This window comes from Eleutherodactylus coqui, chromosome 5 (genome assembly GCF_035609145.1).
Source record: "Eleutherodactylus coqui strain aEleCoq1 chromosome 5, aEleCoq1.hap1, whole genome shotgun sequence".
NCBI classification, from domain to species: domain Eukaryota; kingdom Metazoa; phylum Chordata; class Amphibia; order Anura; family Eleutherodactylidae; genus Eleutherodactylus; species Eleutherodactylus coqui.
Window position 1 is genome coordinate 276740780 of NC_089841.1, and position 18648 is coordinate 276759427.

An 18648-nucleotide genomic window follows, 5' to 3' on the forward strand; every position below is an offset into this window, starting at 1 on the left:
GCAATGCTGGGGATGTGTCAGGGTCCTAAACACGTGGGAAGGTCCTGCAGAGCTGAGGGCGATGCCGATGTGGTTGCCTTGAAAACGTGTTGGCAGAAAGCATATTGATAGTTACAGGTTCAGAGCAGATGGCGTTCTGCCTCTGCAGCAGCAAAAGGAGAGCAACCCAACACCTCCGGCAAATGTTTCTGAAGGACGCCATGACCAGTCAGACACTTTACCTGTATAGCTCATGTCTGAGCAAAAGCCTTCTGCAGAGAGTGTCCCTCCGAGCAGAGGACCCACCTCCAGGGGTGCAACTAGTAAAGGCCAGACCCCAGAGCAAAACTTTGAATGCTCTCTCCCCAGACCATAAACATTCAGCAGCCCCATGTAAAAGTTCACTTAGGTACACACTTTCCTGCCAATCAACGTTCAAAAAAGTGAAGCCGTTAAGTGTGTCCTTACCGGCTCGGGAACAGTGTAGCAAACAGCTTACCACTGATATGCTGCCCCAAACCTGACCCCTAAATCATCATGTATATAGAAGGTGCAAATATCGTCACCATTCATATTACCTCCATATTACCACTGATATGCTGCCCCAAACCTGACCCCTAAATCATCATAAGGTGCAAATATAGTCACCATTCATATTACCACTGAACAGAACCCATTATACCACGCCCATCATTACCAGTAATCACACTATATAATACACATCATCAGGTATTACCACTACCTAGCGACTGATTAATACCTCCATATTGCTACAAGGATCAATATGACCACTATATGAGGGCCAAATAATGCTCTAGTCTGTGACCACATAATACTACTGCATAAAGACCAATGTCATCAGCATAGTGTAACCACATAACAGCTGATACCAGTTCTACATAGTTACCTCCAGCGAAAACAGGTGATGTTACCTCTAATTGGCATCACTCATTTTCTTATCCATCCAGCCCAGGCCACCAAGCCGACTTCTCCCAGCTACAACTCTGCAGAATTTATCACACAGACATTTTACCTCCCACTTCTCCAATACCATCTTTACCTTTTCTACACCTCTGCACAATCTCCCCATCCATATTCCCAGATAGTAATAATGCCACCCATGCGCCCCAGTCACAGTTACCCTCTTTTATGCTTGTACTTTTCCACAGGTTGCTGGCAGTTTTTAATACTTTTTTTGTAAAGGTTACATGGAATATATTTCCGTGCCATAAGAGTAAAGTTCATCAATTGTGCTGTCAATGATCGAACTTAAAATCCATGAATACTTTGGGGAAGAATTGGCCTGTAGTGTTAATCATCGCAGCGATGTCTACCTAAAAGCTCATCTATGAACAGAATAGATCAGTAGTTCATTATCAGCTCTCACTGGGTCTGTGTTAGAATAATGCAGTGTGACCAGCTAGGAGTTATTATACCACCAAGGGGCAATGATGAGGTATGACAACCGCAGTATGGAGCCGTCCAGGGGGTGTTGGGAAGCCAGAGGCCAAGGGTGGCTGTCAGAAGTGCCAGTGACGTGACCACACGGCCATTGGCTGATGGGACCAAAGCAGGGTGGGGGTGTACCAGTAAGACAATGTTGTGCAATGATTGAGTAGAGACAAGTTGGGGCAAAAGTGAATCACCACTCATTCAGTTACGCAGTTCTTAAAGCTCGGCAGCTACTTCGTAAAGCTTGGCCAGGAGAAGAAGAGACAGGCACAGGTGGAAGGATAGAGAGCAGCGGTGTCAGAAGGGGGAACACATCGGACTGCAGTGTGAGATAGCTGTCCAGCAGTGCCGCTCTGCAAGGGGTCAGTGTAATCTATAGATAAGATGATCAGGGTGGTAACTTCTTACTGATTCACGAGGTGCTAAGACTGACCTCATCAGGATATGACAAAGACCAGCCCCATTGCCCACCACCACCAACAGCTTTAGTAGCAAGAGGGAAAACACCCTTTAGTCAGCTGGTGCTCACCCATGCCAGGCTCTGCCCTTGGCACTCGGCCTCCACCAAGCTCGGCTTATATTAGAGATTTTATTCTTGTTCTATAATTATATCAATAGGTGAACAAGGTTTCTGGAAATGAAAGGTTTTTTCGAAAACATCCTGAACCTGTAAGATATGAAATGATGCGCCATTGCTATTCATTCTCAGTGTCATTGCTGCCAGTATTTGTGGGTTACAGAATATTCGGAATAAATGCCCCCACAGGCCAAAATATATAGTCACAACTACGCTTTTAGAGATTCACAGAAAAGGGTAGAGTATCCTTAATGAAAAAAAACTAACTGCACCCTATAATATCCCAAACTCTAATATCTGGATGGGCAAGTGGAGTAACCGCCCCAAAAAGGGCGACCCCACACTGAGACCTGACCTGCCTCTCCCCATCTCCCTTTTATATCATTTGATTACTAATTAAACAGTATTTGCTGATGCAATATCACTAGTTTATACCTGAGAACTGGCAGTGTGGGACAAAACAAGAAATTCACTAGGAAGTATATTTCAAAGTTTCATATTTTTCCTATTTATTATAGATTCCGGGTGTTTTTGAAGAAATCTCATAAAACGCCTAATAGAAATGGTGACCGTATTCTTGCATAATAACATTTTCTATTAAACCAGAATTAGGACAAAAACGGCTGAATACTCATATAAGTCATGAAGAGTCGTGATCAACAAGGGGGTGAAACAGGCTGAACTGGATGGACATTGTGCCTAACATGCTCTATATACTTACATCATGATAGATGCTAGACAGATACATGCGGGGATATGCACAACCAAATATTAGATTAATGTTGATAATACTTTGACCAATTATTGTGAATGGGGCGTCCACTGCGCCCCATCGGCGGATGTCGGGAATAACAAGGCACGGTCTTATTAGATATTCACCTGCCCAATCCTTTGTTTTGCTTGGAGACGGACCTGACTTGTCTCCATCTTTCCACTGAAATAAACAGGCATGTCTGGCCAAGGCAAGCATATCCGCTACCGAGAAGGTCAGGTGAAAGTGCATATGGCCAGCCTTAGCTTCACATGGGCAGATTTGTACGCGCCATATGCAGAGCATAGAGCCCATTGATGTCACAGGGCTCATGCACATTTCCGTATTTTGTATGTTCTGTTTTTCTGCGTACGAGAGCTCCCATAGAAGTCAATGGAGGGGTGCCCAAATGCCCGCGCAATATGCAAGGAGATGAGGGAAACACTACTTGTACAGCAATACGAACACATCTGGAACTCACTAAGATTAATTAGCCATTTTAATTGGTGCGTCTTTGTTTCTCGTTTGCAAATTAACATCTTTTATGGGTGCAAAAAGTTCAGTAAAATAGTCTAGTTCATTCCAGACAAACGCGGCGCTGAGGCATGCGCATATATGCATCCGCTCATGTGCAGCCAGCCTTAGGCCGGGGTCACATAGTCAGAAGCTCATTCACATGTGCATTTGCACTGCATATTTGTGTGCGCAGTTCTGTATTTAACGGTACTTTTTGCAAATTGCACGCAAATTGCGCACTTTGGAGAAAATCACAAAAAAAACCCCCAAAAAACACGCAACCAGAAGTTAATTAGTTCGACATGTTATTTTCGTGAGCAAATTTGCAGAAAAAACAGCAAGCAAGAAAAAAGTCTGCTGAAGTTTGTCACCAGCGGATCTGTGGGACGTTCTCCAACTTGGTGCCACGGGAGGCAGCAGCCACAAGGTTCTCATTAGATAAGAAGTCCTGCGGGGGGACACAAAACAACAAAACCAAGAAATGCCAAATAATAAGACATGCAGAGTGCGGCCCGAGAAGCGGCGGTCGGCCCGCCGCAGAACTTTACGGGCCAGCCAGCCTTCTGCAGTATTGGGATTGACACACTAGTATCTCCAGCGGCTCGGAGCGCCAGTAGCGCCACCTAGAGCCTCCTGCCAGGCAACAGCTGCTCAGCACGTACAGTAAACTGATTACCTGAAGGGCTGATGGTGCACGGACTGCGCAGAATCCGCATATAATAGAGAGTAAACGATTGTATTTACGTTTGTTACTTCGTAAAGAAAAACGTTTATTATGGAAAATCAGCTAGAAAAACACTAAATCCTTCCATCTGCTACAAGATGAGGACATCGAGGCTCTGGAGGAGTATATATATATATGCAGATGTAATCAGAAGCCTCCGGTACGCAGGCAGGGCTTCGGCTCGTCCAGCAGCTGCTGATATCAGGAAATGCAGTGTTCGCGGTCCGCAGTCCGCGGGCCCCGTTCGCACGTCGGGCGGTATTTTCACATAGAATCCGCTGCAGATGTCTTGGGGTAATATTACGGCTTCCTCGACTCACGCCGCTATAACCACGGATCTCTATAGGTGCTCATTGGTGTCTTTGCCACCGCAGGTAGTGAACACGTGGGGCAGGGAGGATCGGGCAGACGCTATCGTACCGCCTGTTTCTTCAAACCCGGCAAGGAAGAGAAAATCTCCCTCCTTCAGGCGCAGCTGCGCTCCGTGCGGCCGGCGTATGTGCGTATTAGCCTTAGAGCCGGAAGTGTATGCGGCCCTGCTGGACTTCCATTTGCCTCTGACATCACACATGCCATCTCGCTGTATTCTATGCGGCACTGCAGGAGGGCTTCTTCAGGCGCTGTATTTGCACATGGAAAATATACATGCACGATAGAGAGAATAGAAGCCATTGATGTCAATAGGTTCCTTCTTGTGAACGTGTTTTGTGTGCGTAAATCCACAGTACGCTGCGCAATTCTGTGGAAAAAAGACGACATCTAAACCTCATTGGGCTTAATGGCCTTTTACAGCCGGGCAGGAGTGATTTGCGTGCGCATGTGAACAGGTCCTCGTGCACAAACCGTGCACCAATACGTGCGCAAATCTACCTCGTTCATGGAGCACATGTGCTGCAGTGTGTGCAATTGCGCATATGGTCATCTGAATAAGCCCTTAGGCCGGTTTTACACAGACGACGTATTTACGTGCTCAATACGCAGAGAATAGAACCCATTGATTTCAATGGTTTCATTCGCATTTCCATACTTTGTGCGTACATGTTTCTGCGTACTCGCACACTAAAGGTCCCCACTGCGGGCAAACGCATGCGCATTACTCAAGTACATGCATTAAATATGATGTAATTGCGCAGGAGAAAGGATGCATCTAGGACACATTAAGAGCGCCTTCAGATGAGCAGAAGCAGAAGCACAATAAGCCAACTTTTTGCACATGTGCATATCTGCGCTTTTTACGGTATATTCTGCGCGGCCGGGACCCATTCCTATCAGGATGGTGGGATGTAAAAGGCTGTGCAGCCTTAATGAATCCCCATTGTGTGGACCCGTCTTTCCACTGCTTTTTCCTCATGGTGCAGAATTTGAAATAAAAAAAGGTTGAACGTTTGAATGGCCGGAGAAAAGTAAAAAAACCCACGTTCATGTGCGACTGCGCTCCGTATGAAGGCGCCCGCTCTGTGCCGCGCAGACGGCTCACCATGGCATTTACACCCCCTCTGACATGTGCCGCGCAATAATCCAAATCGATGACTGGGCCCCAGTGACTTCTGGAGGGGTAGTCAGCTCTAGGCAGGGCCCCAGGCAGTGTTATGGCTACAGTGTATCCCTAGGCATGTAAACCAGCTGTTTGTACTGTTTGTTTAGTGTCCTGTTTGTTAACAGCAACAACAAAAACTTCTGTTGTGTTTTGTCTTTGTTTTGCTAAATCATCCCCTACCAGAGCTCAGAAGTAAGTTCCTCACTCCATCCCCCACGTCTCCAATGAGTAACCTCCTCAGATGTTTGGTGCTTGCCTGCATGGGAATTAAATAACTGCAAAGTTGTGATCTTCATCTCTAAAATCTGGTGGTTTTTCATTCATTCAACGAATGAGAAAACCTGGCTGTTCCTTTTCTTCCCCTTTCTCGGAGCGCTGAGCATGCTGCTTTCTGGGATGATTCGGAGTTCTAAAACCATGGCGCCTGAGAGATCCTCCAGCCCAGAGACCCCAGAGACCTCAGAGGGGGACAAGCTGCACTTTTAGCTCGTTGCCCCATAAATTTATCATATATGAAATCCTCCCCTTTAGATACAATTCTGCAGCAGGACGTGACATTGATGACTGTACTCCCAAGTAAGATATGGAAAGCACGCTTCGATTGGTTGGGTTATGTTCATGGGCGCCTTTGGGTGGCAATCGTTTCCCGTATAGGCATAGATTTTGGGCTAACGATGATTTTAGGGTTTAATTACAGATGTTGCAGCATTTGTCTTCTGCAGCTTCTACTTCTCTCTATATACACACACTGCAGTCTATACAGATCTGCTGGTTAGCAGCCTTTATCTCTCCAGCACAAAGTGTTATAAATTAGCTGATAAGAACATTCATGAGAGCAGAAGACTTCCCTGATGGATCGGCTGCTGAGGCTTGGACTGCAGTGTCCAAATACAGTGTTATGTAGAAGCTGCAGAAGGCAAATGGGGCAAAAATGGGAATGAAAGCCTATGGCAAAAGTGATTGTCAACCCAAAATACATGCATTCAAGTGAAACTAAAGGTCCCCCAAAGGTGTCCCTAATCTTTAAGGAAAGGCTATACAGTTTAGGTAACCCAATGAGGTAAAGGTTGTTGCTTCCTTAAAAAAAGAACACTCAGCAATGGCACGGCCTTTTTACTATTGATCTCCTTATATGGGACAAAGAGATGGAGGCTCCGGGGCCCAAGTAGTATCACAACTAAGCTCCACTTATACTTACACCTCCAATACCACCTATTGTCATGGTCATGAAAGTGTAAATAAGCAATAACCATATCAGACAGTAAGAATGTATTGTGTCAGAAATCCCCCGATTCTTCCCATTAGACAAATGTTGGTGGATTTTCTCATTGATGGCAGAATCATCCACCAAGTCTAGTGAGTACAAATTAGGCATGTTAATTCTTTTCCTTCTTCAGAGTGGCTTCACACAAGCGTGTGCATACATAGGAGGCACCCCTGTAGGCGCAAAAACACGCATGTGTGAAGGTCTGTGCATTGCCTTCAATGGAGCCAGGGCTGCCGGTGGCTCTGTTGAAGGCAATGGTCTGCCGACACCCCCTAATTGTTTTTCTGGGAAGGGCTTTAAATATACGCTCTTCCCTGAAAATCATCCCTTTTAGTGTAAAAATTAAAAAAAATATATATATATATACTTACCTGTCCGTCACTGCCATGTTCCCGGCCGGGATGAAGAACACATCTTCCACATGCAGCAGATATTTTCTTCATCGCTTTGGGGAATAAAGAATTCCCTACCACAGCTGTCACAGATGACAGCTGCACTAAAGGATCCAGCACCCCTTAATTGTTATTCAGGGAAGCGTTTTAAATATAAACCCTTCCCTGAAAAACAAGCCAAACTGGTGTAAAAAAATACAAAATAAAATACTCACCTTTTTCAGCTGCCGGGGCTCAGCCAAATCAGCCAATCACAGGCAGCTCTCACTGAATAAATGACAGACGAGACCTGCCTATGATTGGCTGAGCGCCTCAGCCAGTCAGAAGCAGCTCTTTCAGCAGGCGGGGATTTTAATTACCCGCCTGCTGAAAGAACTTCAGTGCAGAGTCGGGGACAGTGGAGACAGGATGCGGCTGAGCCCCGGCAGCTGAAGAAAGGTGAGTATGATTTTTTTTTTTTTTTTAAACACCAGTTTGGCTTGTTTTTCAGGGAAGGGTTTATATTTAAAGCTCTTCCCTGAAAAACAATAAAGGGGTGCCGGCAGACCATTGCCTTTAATAGAGCTGCCGGCAGCAGCCACGGCTCCATTGAAGGCAATGTGTGCATTCCCTATGGTGCATGCATGTCCTATCTTTACAGGCACACGCCTGTAAAACACGGACATGTGAACACGCCGTAGGGAATTCAGTGGTTGTAATAGATGCGTGTTTTTGTGTGCGCGTATACACGCACATAAACACATTCATGTGAAGGCACCCTCAGAGAGAAACAATGATAAAGGTATTTGTCAGCCCCTTCTGCCGTACGATATTAAAGGGAAGTACTAAAGGTTGACTTTTATGGCCCCCTCACCTCCCGCCTATCTGCAGGCTCTCTTTCTTGGTTGTTTCCCTTAGAGCTTATTCCCACAAGCGTATATCGTGTTTTCATGGTCAGCTGATATATGCGACTATCTGATGCATTGGATTCAGGTGCATAAATATGGACGTCTGGCATAGATAGTGCATACGGTGTGCATCCTGGTCAGCCATTTTTACGATGGCCGGAATAGATAGGTCTGGACCTTTCTTTTTGGTTGGAATACACCGACCAGTCCCATAGACTCCTATGGGAGCCTATGACAGCTGCTGGGAAAGTGGGGTGGGCAGGAGTTTAGCAGCAGCTCTGCTAAACTCCCTCCCCCTTCCCTCCCCCTCTCTGCCCCGTGTCGGCTATTGGCAAAGGGAGGATCCGGGGATTAGCACACTCGCTCCTGCCCTGTCCCGCCCCCTCCATTGGCGTGAACTAAACTCTCTGCCCCACGGTATTCCGCATGCAGTGTATACGAGCTGCACCCGGGTTGTCTGACAAAACGGGAGGTGCAGCTGTGGACACGCTGCGGCCGTGATGTGGATGGCCGAAGTTTGCAGCGCCCGTGTAAAGGAGCCCTCAGGGCATAACAAACAGTCACTTCCCTGCTGGTTAATGAGACCCGAACACCCTTCACTACCAGACCCCTGCCTGATATGCTATAAATTCAGGCAGCAGAAGTCTCATTTAACATGCATGCTTGGCCGACATCTGAAGTTGGCCAAGTATGTCATAAAGTTAGCATGGTGCACAAGGTAACAAACTCCCAGGGGTGATGATCCGGCCGGCAGAAACCAATCCCCCATCCTGATGCATATAGAAGTAAAGCAGTGTGGCCGAACGGCTCCTATCAGTCCGATAGCTAATGGTGCGGCCATCACCCACTACACCAGCGCTCTGCCACCTTTTCCAATGGTCATCATTAATATTGATGGTAATTAGGCATCATGGTTTTAAATGAATCGTTGTCATAATAGGAAGCAGCATATCCCTTTAAGAAAGGGTTGCAGTGGCTGTTACAGATTCACTTAAACTTCTGCTTTCTATCAGAAGCGATGATGATGATAATGATGACGGTGATGAAAAGGGTAATTCATACTGACGCATGCAAAGATGCTTACCGTACTTCCAGTCTCTATCCCATCCCGAGTCGTACAGACCGATCTCACATGAAAAGTCTTGAGTTGTGCCATTAAAATGATAACTTTTTTGCTCGCTTATTTTCAATTAACTTTGCATGAACTAATACATGAAGCTCCCTGACAGCACTGGATCCGCCCACCTAAACATGTTTGTGTGCTGCAAGGGATGGTTTTATTTATCCAGCTTCAATTTTTTGGGGTAAGGAAAGATGTCAGTTGCTTTGCATGTGTCATGTGACTGGCGGTTTGGGATGTAGGGTTGCCATATGAACCTAACTGTTTGGTCATTTACAGGTTACGCAGTGTGAAAATGGAGCAGAGGAAGCTCAATGATCAAGCCAACACTCTGGTGGATTTAGCAAAGGTGAGCTTTACTCATGTGCTCAGCAGTCATTGTATGTGGAGGTGCTCAGGCATCGTGGTAGTAGGTGCAATCAGCTTACCGCCACCCTCCATCCAACAACCGGAGCGACAGGACCTCCTGGAAATGACCAGGCCTGAAAGGGAGCCGTCAGGCACGGAGATAAGCACACGCGATAACGCCAGCTGGACGCACCCGTTGCCTTCGACGCTGACGCCGGAGTCCTTCATTGCAGTGCCATCAACCTCTAAATAAAAAGTCCCCATCCCCGTTCTGCACTCCATCCATACAACACGAGCCATCGCAGCAACATCTGGGAACACGTTTGGTATCTGCGCCTCTCTCAAAAGAGCATTAGAACTCTACAGTCAGATGACTGCAGGAATAATAGACTAGACGCCCACTGACTCCTGTGTCCAAGAGTTCTCCTCAACTCAGCAGATAGGGGAGTCCCTAAAGGGGCGACACCACAGAAAATGGAATTGTAATAGGCTAAATCAGATTCTGTACCAACGCACACAAATAACCTCCTCCTCGGCCAAAGCCCTTCCTCGTCAGGCAAACTTTTGTAAAAGTTTTTTTTTAATGTGGAAATGAGATCCCTGGGTTCAGCATTAGCAGAAGAAGAGCAGGCAGACATTCATGGAAACTCATGCAGGCATTCCCCTTGTCCAATGAGGTGTCTCCGCTGATGGTTGCATGGGAGGATCTGACCCACCGCCACCTCCGCTGATGGTTGCATGGGAGGGTCTGACCCACCGCCACCTCCGCTGATGGTTGCATGGGAGGGTCTGACCCACCGCCACCTCCGCTGATGCCAGTGTTGATGTGGCTTGCATTTTCTCCTATGGCTATGTTTGGACATGCAGTTTCTGGTGTCTCCCATGCTCCTAGTGGTTGGGGGCCCTGTAACCAACTTTGCGTTCGAGGTCCCAGGCGCTTTAAGTTATGCCTTTGTCTCCAGCATCATCATGCTGAATAAAGGATGTGATGAGGCGGTTGAGACACGGAGCGCGATTGAAGGTGCATTGTAGCAATCAGTGTAATATTGAATCATGTCATTTGTATCACAAAATAGAAGGGAGCACAAAGTTGTTACCATTGCGTTGCCGTAGAGCCGTCGCGTGAGCAACAAGCTGCCTGTTGGCTTTGGAGTTGCCCTTCTTATTGACATGCTATAAGAAAGCCATGAGGAAGATGGCAGACCGCCGATGTAAATAGTAGCAGCAGAATCCTGCAGCCTGTCTCACTGCTACCTGTAAATAGTCAGCTTCATACACCTACATTTCCTATGAAAGAACCATTTTGAAGCATCTTTTCTTAGAAGTCCGTGGGAGGAATTCATAAAAGACATTACACCAGAATTGTGGCACCAAAAGTCGCGATTACTGGTGGGAGGGGGCGAGACGCCTGTCAGATCCAGGATAATTTACATAGGAAACTGGCATAAATTATAGCCGAAATCTACATGAGGGCTTAGATTCCAGGAAGCGCCCCTTGGCATGTCCAAGATACGACTCGGTATATATTGTCGTCCAGGAGCACTTGTCTCAGACTGGAGATATAAAGCGCTGGTCTCAGTCAGGGCGCTCCAAAGCTGGGCCTCTGTTATACCTGATTGAAATGTATCAGTAAATTGACAACTAGGTGTAACCAGTATGTGTAGCAGGGGAGGGGGTGGTCCCTACATAATGACACACCCCCTCACAAGGGGAAGGTTAACACCCAGTTGTCTATGCATTCATCTCCACTAGAGGAAAAGCACAACACAGACATGTAAGAAAGGAAGCCCTAGAATTTCTTCTGCCATAGGAGGCCAAGTATTTCCTAAATCAGGTCCTGCTTAGTGTTAGACCTCATGCAGCTTGAGCTCCTCTGTCATAGAGGAGGCCATCGAGCAGTAACATGGTGCCTTGTTGACCTCCTCGCTGTCTAGTATTTGAGGGCCGTTTTCCACGGGATGACCTGTCGGGTGCAGATGCCCAACAAGTGGTCCCAGCGGTAATCGTTCCTGTACTTTTATCCAGGACCGATCCCCGCTGTGAATGGGTCGGAGCAGCCGGGATCCTTGGTAAGGAAGATGCAACACTTTTTCCTAATAAGATTTTTTATACATTTTCATATATTGTCTATTTCTAAGGGGTTAAAAAGTTATTAGATATGCTTTTATATGGAATTAGAAGGAAGCGTCAGATCACTGTGCTGCCATGACAGACAGTGAAGCAGAGAGGAGGCGGGTAGAGAGGGTGGCACTGCCCCGCCGCTGCCCATGTGCTACAAACATTGATGAATTTGAGGCACAAGTAGCCAGCGCCACCCACCACACACATTTACAAAGTAGCAAACAGATTTTCTACACGAAATGGGAGATACTCTTTGATGTTGAAATGGTTCCAGTAAGGGCCTGTTCACACCTCATTACCACCTTCATCCAGGGGGCTCATTGGGTTTCCCTTTAAAATCCCAAAAACAGCACCCCTGGATGTGTTCTTTAGTGAACTGACCTGGGAATCGGACCCGATGACCCTGGAGGTCGCTTCCAACTCTGCCATTCTATCTGAATGGATCTTTTCTCAGCCATTATTGAAAACTGCTGAAACTGAGACCAATGGGCCTCCAATTCGCCTTCCGTTCTTTTCCGGCACTTTTTGCCAGACAGAATAACGTAGTCCAGCGCATTATTCTTGCTGGAGATGTCCAGACGTCTGAGGAATTGATACCAATTGCAGTAGGTTTCAGTAATTGCCAAGGTCTGTTCAGTTCAGGTCCCTTCCAGGTGTGCCATTTTGGGGATTTTAAGAAGGACCCTGATGTGCCCCAGGACGGGCGTCATAGCGAGTTGTGAAGGCGCCCTCATTTGTTTTGCTCTGTGGACTAATCAGTGTAATCTGCGTAGTATAGGAAGTAAACCGAGATATGCAGAAACAGGCGACACGTTCTAACTCATCCTCTATAAGAAAGCTCAATTCTAACGATTAGGGGCCATGAGACTCCACAACTGAGGTGCTGGGATGATCCCTGTGGGGAACGCAATCTCCAAAAGCAAAGTGAGGCCGCTGCCACGCGTCCGTGTAAATCGAATGAGATCTGTGCGTTACGAGATGCACACATTTCGCACAAATATGTACCCCATCCTTTTGAGTGGAGTCATATACATGAGCGATTTTTCCCATTTTGCATCACTGCGGCAGGTCCTATCTTTGGGCGTTCCCTCAGAACCCATCATCCGTTGTTTTCAATGGGACAGAACACATTGCATGGCGTGCGATGCAAGGTTTTCCATTGAAAACAATGGGAAACACTTACCAATTTTCCGATGGGACTGAAAGCCACGGAGGAGGATCGCAACCTCACCAAAGTGATGGAAGGTGGTTATTTACCAAAAAATGTCTGGCATCAGCCGGTACATCACCCGTGCCAAGTGAGATATTGGGCAAAGTTTCACGGCCCGATATTGCGCTCAGCTCTGCGTAGGCAGCCTGTGAAATAGTTAGAAAAATGTACCTGTGAGAACATTGCTGTAATAGCTCACGCCATTACCTTCCATCAGTACGGAAATCTACTGAGGTCTCCTGCACAAACCAAACCTCAGGCGGCTCATCTCAGCCAAACCCACTAAAAAGTCACCTGCCACATGGCAGAAAGGAGAACAATGAAAGCTCACATGACAAGGCAGACAGTGATGATGATGATGAACAACCATGGCAGAATGGGCTGGTGAGGATGGCGAGCTGGATGCATTGTTGTGCGCTGACATCTGTATTGTTAACATGAAGCAAGGAGATGACTACTGGAAAGTCGCACTTTTAGACCCTCAGTACAAAACCAAAATGGGAGAATTCTTTCTGTCTTCGGAGAAGGAGACACATTTGCCTATTAACGAGAGAAGCTATGCAGCCAGCTAGCAATAGCTTTCAAACAGCAAACACCGGCTGCAGGCATGTCTGACCAGGAGGCCACTCTCCGCTCACCACTGAGTCAACACTCCACCACCGCTGCCAGCCCTACAGCTCCAACGCAGAGCAAGTTCAGTCTGGAGCTCATGATGACAAAGCTTTTCTATCCAATATGCTGAATTAATACACATGATCGTCGGCAAAGAGATGAGCCATGGACGTCTGGGTCAGCTAACTGGAACATTGGCAAGAACTGGCCCGGTATGCCATGGGTATATTACCTTGTCCAATGTAGCATCCGAGAAGGTATTTAGGTAACTGATGTCATAGTCCCTATCAGAAGATTGTGAAAATGAATCAGGCATGAATCGGTGAGGATTTTAGCCCCCTGTGCCCGATGCCACTGATTAGTTCTGCCATTGCTGCTGTTAAATCACTGTGACCACCAGTCCAGTTAACCTGCAGCCGCTCACGATTGCTAGGTCTACACAACCACGGATCTCCTGTCCTGTCCATTGTTTGATACCCTGCCGCCGATCATACTGCTGCTACTACCAGGCCCACAAACAACCCATCAACGAAATGATCCCCAAAAAGAGACACATTTTGGGGGGCTTTTCTTTTCTAACAGAGAAGCCATGTTTTCCTCACTTTCCAGGAGCGCAGTCCTGTTGCTTCTCCCCAAAATGGGATAATTTTTTTGCCAGATGGAAAAAGCCATTGCTTCTTCATTTTCCAAGGTTACTACTCCCAAAATGGGTTAATTTTTGGACTTGTTGGAAAAAGTCATTGCTTCTTCCCTTATCCCTGTGAATGGATGAACACCGGCGGGCATCTGCCACCAAAAAGGTTGAACTTTTGGGCCTTTTATAACTTTTGAAAAGCATAAAAAATTCACGATTGCAATGTATTTTTAAACAAGCTCTTAGTTACCGCCGATGGCAACTGCTTCCCCCAGCCATAAGCCATACCTGTTGCCATAACTCTGACATTGGATTCATTCCTAGGTGAGCCAAGAGTGCTCTGCATGTCATGGCTCCTAAACATTGCTGCGCAGCAGTTTTATGGGGATTGGTGAAGTTCTGATTTGTATGAACCAAACTTTTGAAAAATGTGCTCATCACTGTCCACTAGTATTAATTCTTGTCCTTTTTTTCACAGACCCAGAATGTTATGTATGACCTAATGTCTGAACTACAAGAACGGAATGATGACCTTGAGAAGAGAATTATTACCCTGGAGACCAAGATTGACTCCTTAAATGGCTCGCTCCATGCTCTTCCAGGGCTCATTGCTCAGGCTCTGCTCCGAGAGCAGGGAGAACTCTTCCTCATGCGTTCTCACAGACCATTCCCCCCTTCTAATAGCTCGGACAATTCATGGACCCCCCCGCGTAGACGTACCTCACCTTCCACTGCCCCGCACACCTCTTCAGACAGCGGCTGAGGAGGGAAAAGGACAGATGGAGTTTCGGTGGGAGTGGTGGAGTGAAGACTTAACTCACCTCTAACTTAGCTCACCTTTTATCCATAGCCACTATGTGGTTTGATTATGTCAGCTTTTTTTCTTAAAAGCCTTGGATATTTGTTAACCCCTGAGGGTTCTTTGAAAATGCTGGAGTGAAAGTTCTAAACAACTCGAAAACTAAAAACTATATCTAAAAATGTTTGTGTAAACACGCACACGAGAGTACGCGCAGTGGCGCGATTATCCCTCTCTCTGTCACGGGCCGACCTGTACAGTGATGGGGTATAGTCCAGTCTAGATACGTTTCTAAATCAGTCTGTAAACCCTTCCCAAATTCTATTTATTTTCTTTAAGAGAGCTTCTAAGGCTGACTGTCACGGCTTCACATAACATCTGGGCTCCCAGTCTAGCGGCGAGCAGTCAGCCATATTTTTTTAACAACCCCGCCAAAGGAGAAAAACTATGTACATATATATAGGAATGTAGGTCGTCAAATGCATATATATTTTACAGAGCCACATATGAATGGGGTGGGATTGCATGAGACCTGGTTATTGTCAGAGGGATCGGAAACATTCATCTGACATGGAAGTGATTGGTCTTCAATACGTGTGTGTGTTTACATATATAGATATGTATAGATAAATGTATCCAGATAGATTTATATATACATATAGAGGGAAAGAAAAGAAAAACTGTATTTTTTTAACCTTTTGTTGCTGGAGTGGTGTAATATGTCATATCCCAGTGTTACTGCCCCAGTGGGTGGCAAACAGTTTCGTATAGGGACTCAGGTGGATGGTGGATGAGATTAGCATCTGGTTTCAAATGTTTCAAAAAGTTTTCAATCATCTTTTTTATACCCCATGATAAAATATTCCTCCATGCGAGAATGCTGTAAACCTTTATTCTATACTGAGCAGTGCTCCTGTCTTTGGGGGGTGCTCGCTCCACCTTGTGCAGACGGGGTTGAGGGGTTGTTGCATTGGGACAACCTATCTGCTCACTCAATTCGGCAAAACACAGGTTGCTTGTATGGAATTTAAGTTCACCAAGTTCTGTTACCCAACCAGCTTCCACTTGATGAAAGGAGCCAAGGTTAGGAAGTGAACAATCCCCTTGTTGAAGGTTTCTCCATGAAACATACTGAACATGGTAATATGTTAAAATGGTTTCCATGACTTGTAGCGTTTCGAACCAGATCTAATCTCCACCAGACACCAAGCCCACGTACTCCCCCCTATTGCACCCATAGGGCAGTGTAGGGCTCTGTGATGCCCCCTTTGGAGGTTTTTAGTCTTCCCAAGGACACTGTTGGCTTTCGCAATGGTTTAGTCCTATTATTGGCCATTTGAACACAAAAGATGACGACAAAGTAAAGATGTCGTTTAGGAATGAGTTCACCAATAAGAAGCAAAAGAACAGAAAACTACTAAGCATCTGCTATTAGTTGGTCAACTTGGCCTCCAACTCTTCTCCATTTCCCTTCTCCAGGATCCAACCAGTAAGGCTGCCTGTCCACAGCCGTGACAGAATATCGCTAGCGCCGCAGGGGAGGAGGGGAGCGCGGACAGGGCTCCGCCATGAGCCAGTCTAATAGTACATAAACGTGATGGTGGATCTAAATGGATAGAGCCATCACTTCAACATCACCAAATGGTTACAATTACAAATGATGTCTCTTTTCATTAGGTTTTATCTTATCATTGTCAACTTGATTTAAAAACCACATCTTTAGTTTTGGGTGATCCACCTCCAAGTAGTAAGACTGTAGACTGTTGGAATAGAGAGAACGTAAAAGGTTTCCCTTCAAGGGGTACGGCCATCTTTGTCATCACTTTTTTATTGCTTCAGGGCATCTTAAACAAATTAAGAACACACTTTACACATTGTCTTAGGGCGGTTTCACATCTGCGGTGAAGGCCCATTTTCCTGCTCCATTTTGGAAGAGGAGCGGGGAATCCCCTGGCCGAACGGGTCTGCATCATGATGGAACCGAACAGCACCAAGTGGTTCCTTTTGACTATAAGGGGGTCCGTTGGGCTTCCGCTCAGCTGTCTGGCGTTTTACCAGGCTCTGCCTGCGGTGCTTTTTCTTCCAGTGTTCTGTGCTTGACCTCCGACCCAAGGCTCCAACGCAGATGCGCACCCAGCCTTACCAATATCCTATCACTTTGTGTCTACAGCCCTTATGCAGACCTATGTATTTCTATGGTTACTGACCACAAACGAATGCTGTATAGCCTGATACAAATGTACGCTACTTGTCAACCAGAGGTATCTGAGTAATAAGTAGGTGACAGGTGGAAAGGAGCGTGACCGCAGGAGAGGTGGATGTGCTTCCATCTCCATGGAGACACATAGATTTACATGCCGGCTGTAAGCACAAAGCGGCAGGATATTCTTAACTAAGACTTTTTGCAAAGTTGTTTTCTTTTCAGTTCAGATGCAGCGGAGCCGTACCAAGGTGTGCAGAGCCGCCAACAGGTAGAGTATCCATAAAGAGGTTGGAGACAATGGAAAGGTAGCCCAGGGTCATAGCCAGTGCAATATGACAGGAGGGTATTTGTATAGAGGTGAGTATGAGATTACGGTCTTAATGGTATGAAACCAAAGAATTGGGAAAAGGACAGAGATCGGAATCTTGGAAACGAGACATCATTCTATACACCACATAACATGAGAAGAACGGGTGATGTTTAGGGAAATTGGAGCCAGAAGGAATTGTCATATTTCTCCATCTAGTCTGACAATGGTGAAGTGGACTTTGCAGCATGATGCCTTTAATTAGCCCTAGATACACTTCCATCCAGGAAGTGAACAGTTAAAACATGACAATGTATACAAGGAAAGGATGTTTGCCGGTTCAGTTCAGTATTGTGTGAAACTCTATAATCCATCCTTAAAGCGGCGGATTGGAAACGCGACGAATGGAGAACTTTGCCGTTTAGTTTTTTTTCAATTGATAAAAAGTAAATAAAGTGGGTAAGCATGTATACTAGAGGAATGTACCAGTAGGGGGCGCTACCACAGCCCAATAACTTCACTTCAGAGACATCTTCACTGTTCTGAGACTAAATTGTATCAACCGTCCATTTAGCACTGAGGAGAATAAGATGACCCTGCATTTTAGAGAGGGTTCATAACTTTAGCTACCCGACCTGCTAGTAATCTCTAATTTTTATTTCTTTTTTATGGTAATGAAAGAAAATGGATACTTAGAATCTATAGCCAGTTTTCTAGAAAATATCCGAATGCCACAGATCTAGACTACAAAATAAATTATACTGGAGACTTTTACGGCTCTGTGTCCTTTGTGTGGAGTTATCAATTTACGGGCTCAAGAAGGCTTACCCAGCGGTCAGGATACATTTGTGCGCCCGCCTCAGTGCCACCTATGTGCGCCCTGTAGGAGGCTTCTGTCGTTTTACTGTCGTTTTGCGCACACAGGACATGTTCATTACTGTGCGGCAGATAAATAAGCTCCGGTTTAAATGTCTATTTAGCCTAATGAGGTCCAGATCTTTTTCCACGGAATGGCGCAGCGTATTGTGCATCTGTGCACGCATTTGCGCACCTCCCATAGACTTCTGTGGGGACCTTTGGTGTGCAGTGGCACATAGAGAAGGTCCTAGTTTTTCCATGCCCAAGATGTGTGCGCACAAAAAAAAAAGGAAATGAGAAGGAAGCCATTGAAATGAAGGGGTTCTATTGTCTGCATATTGCGCCGATGTGAAG

At 46.1% G+C, this 18648-nt stretch overlaps 1 protein-coding gene across 1 annotated transcript in view; it reads left to right on the forward strand.

Annotated features, from left to right (window-relative positions):
• Positions 1-15054, forward strand: part of KCNN1 (potassium calcium-activated channel subfamily N member 1) — a 203254-nt gene extending 188200 nt beyond the window's left edge. Inside the window, exons 7-8 of the mRNA XM_066604774.1 lie at positions 9482-9551; positions 14606-15054. Of these exons, the coding sequence (XP_066460871.1) occupies positions 9482-9551; positions 14606-14890 (355 nt within the window). The 3' untranslated portion in view covers positions 14891-15054. The remainder of the gene's footprint in view (positions 1-9481; positions 9552-14605) is intronic.
• Positions 15055-18648: the final 3594 nt, after the last annotated feature.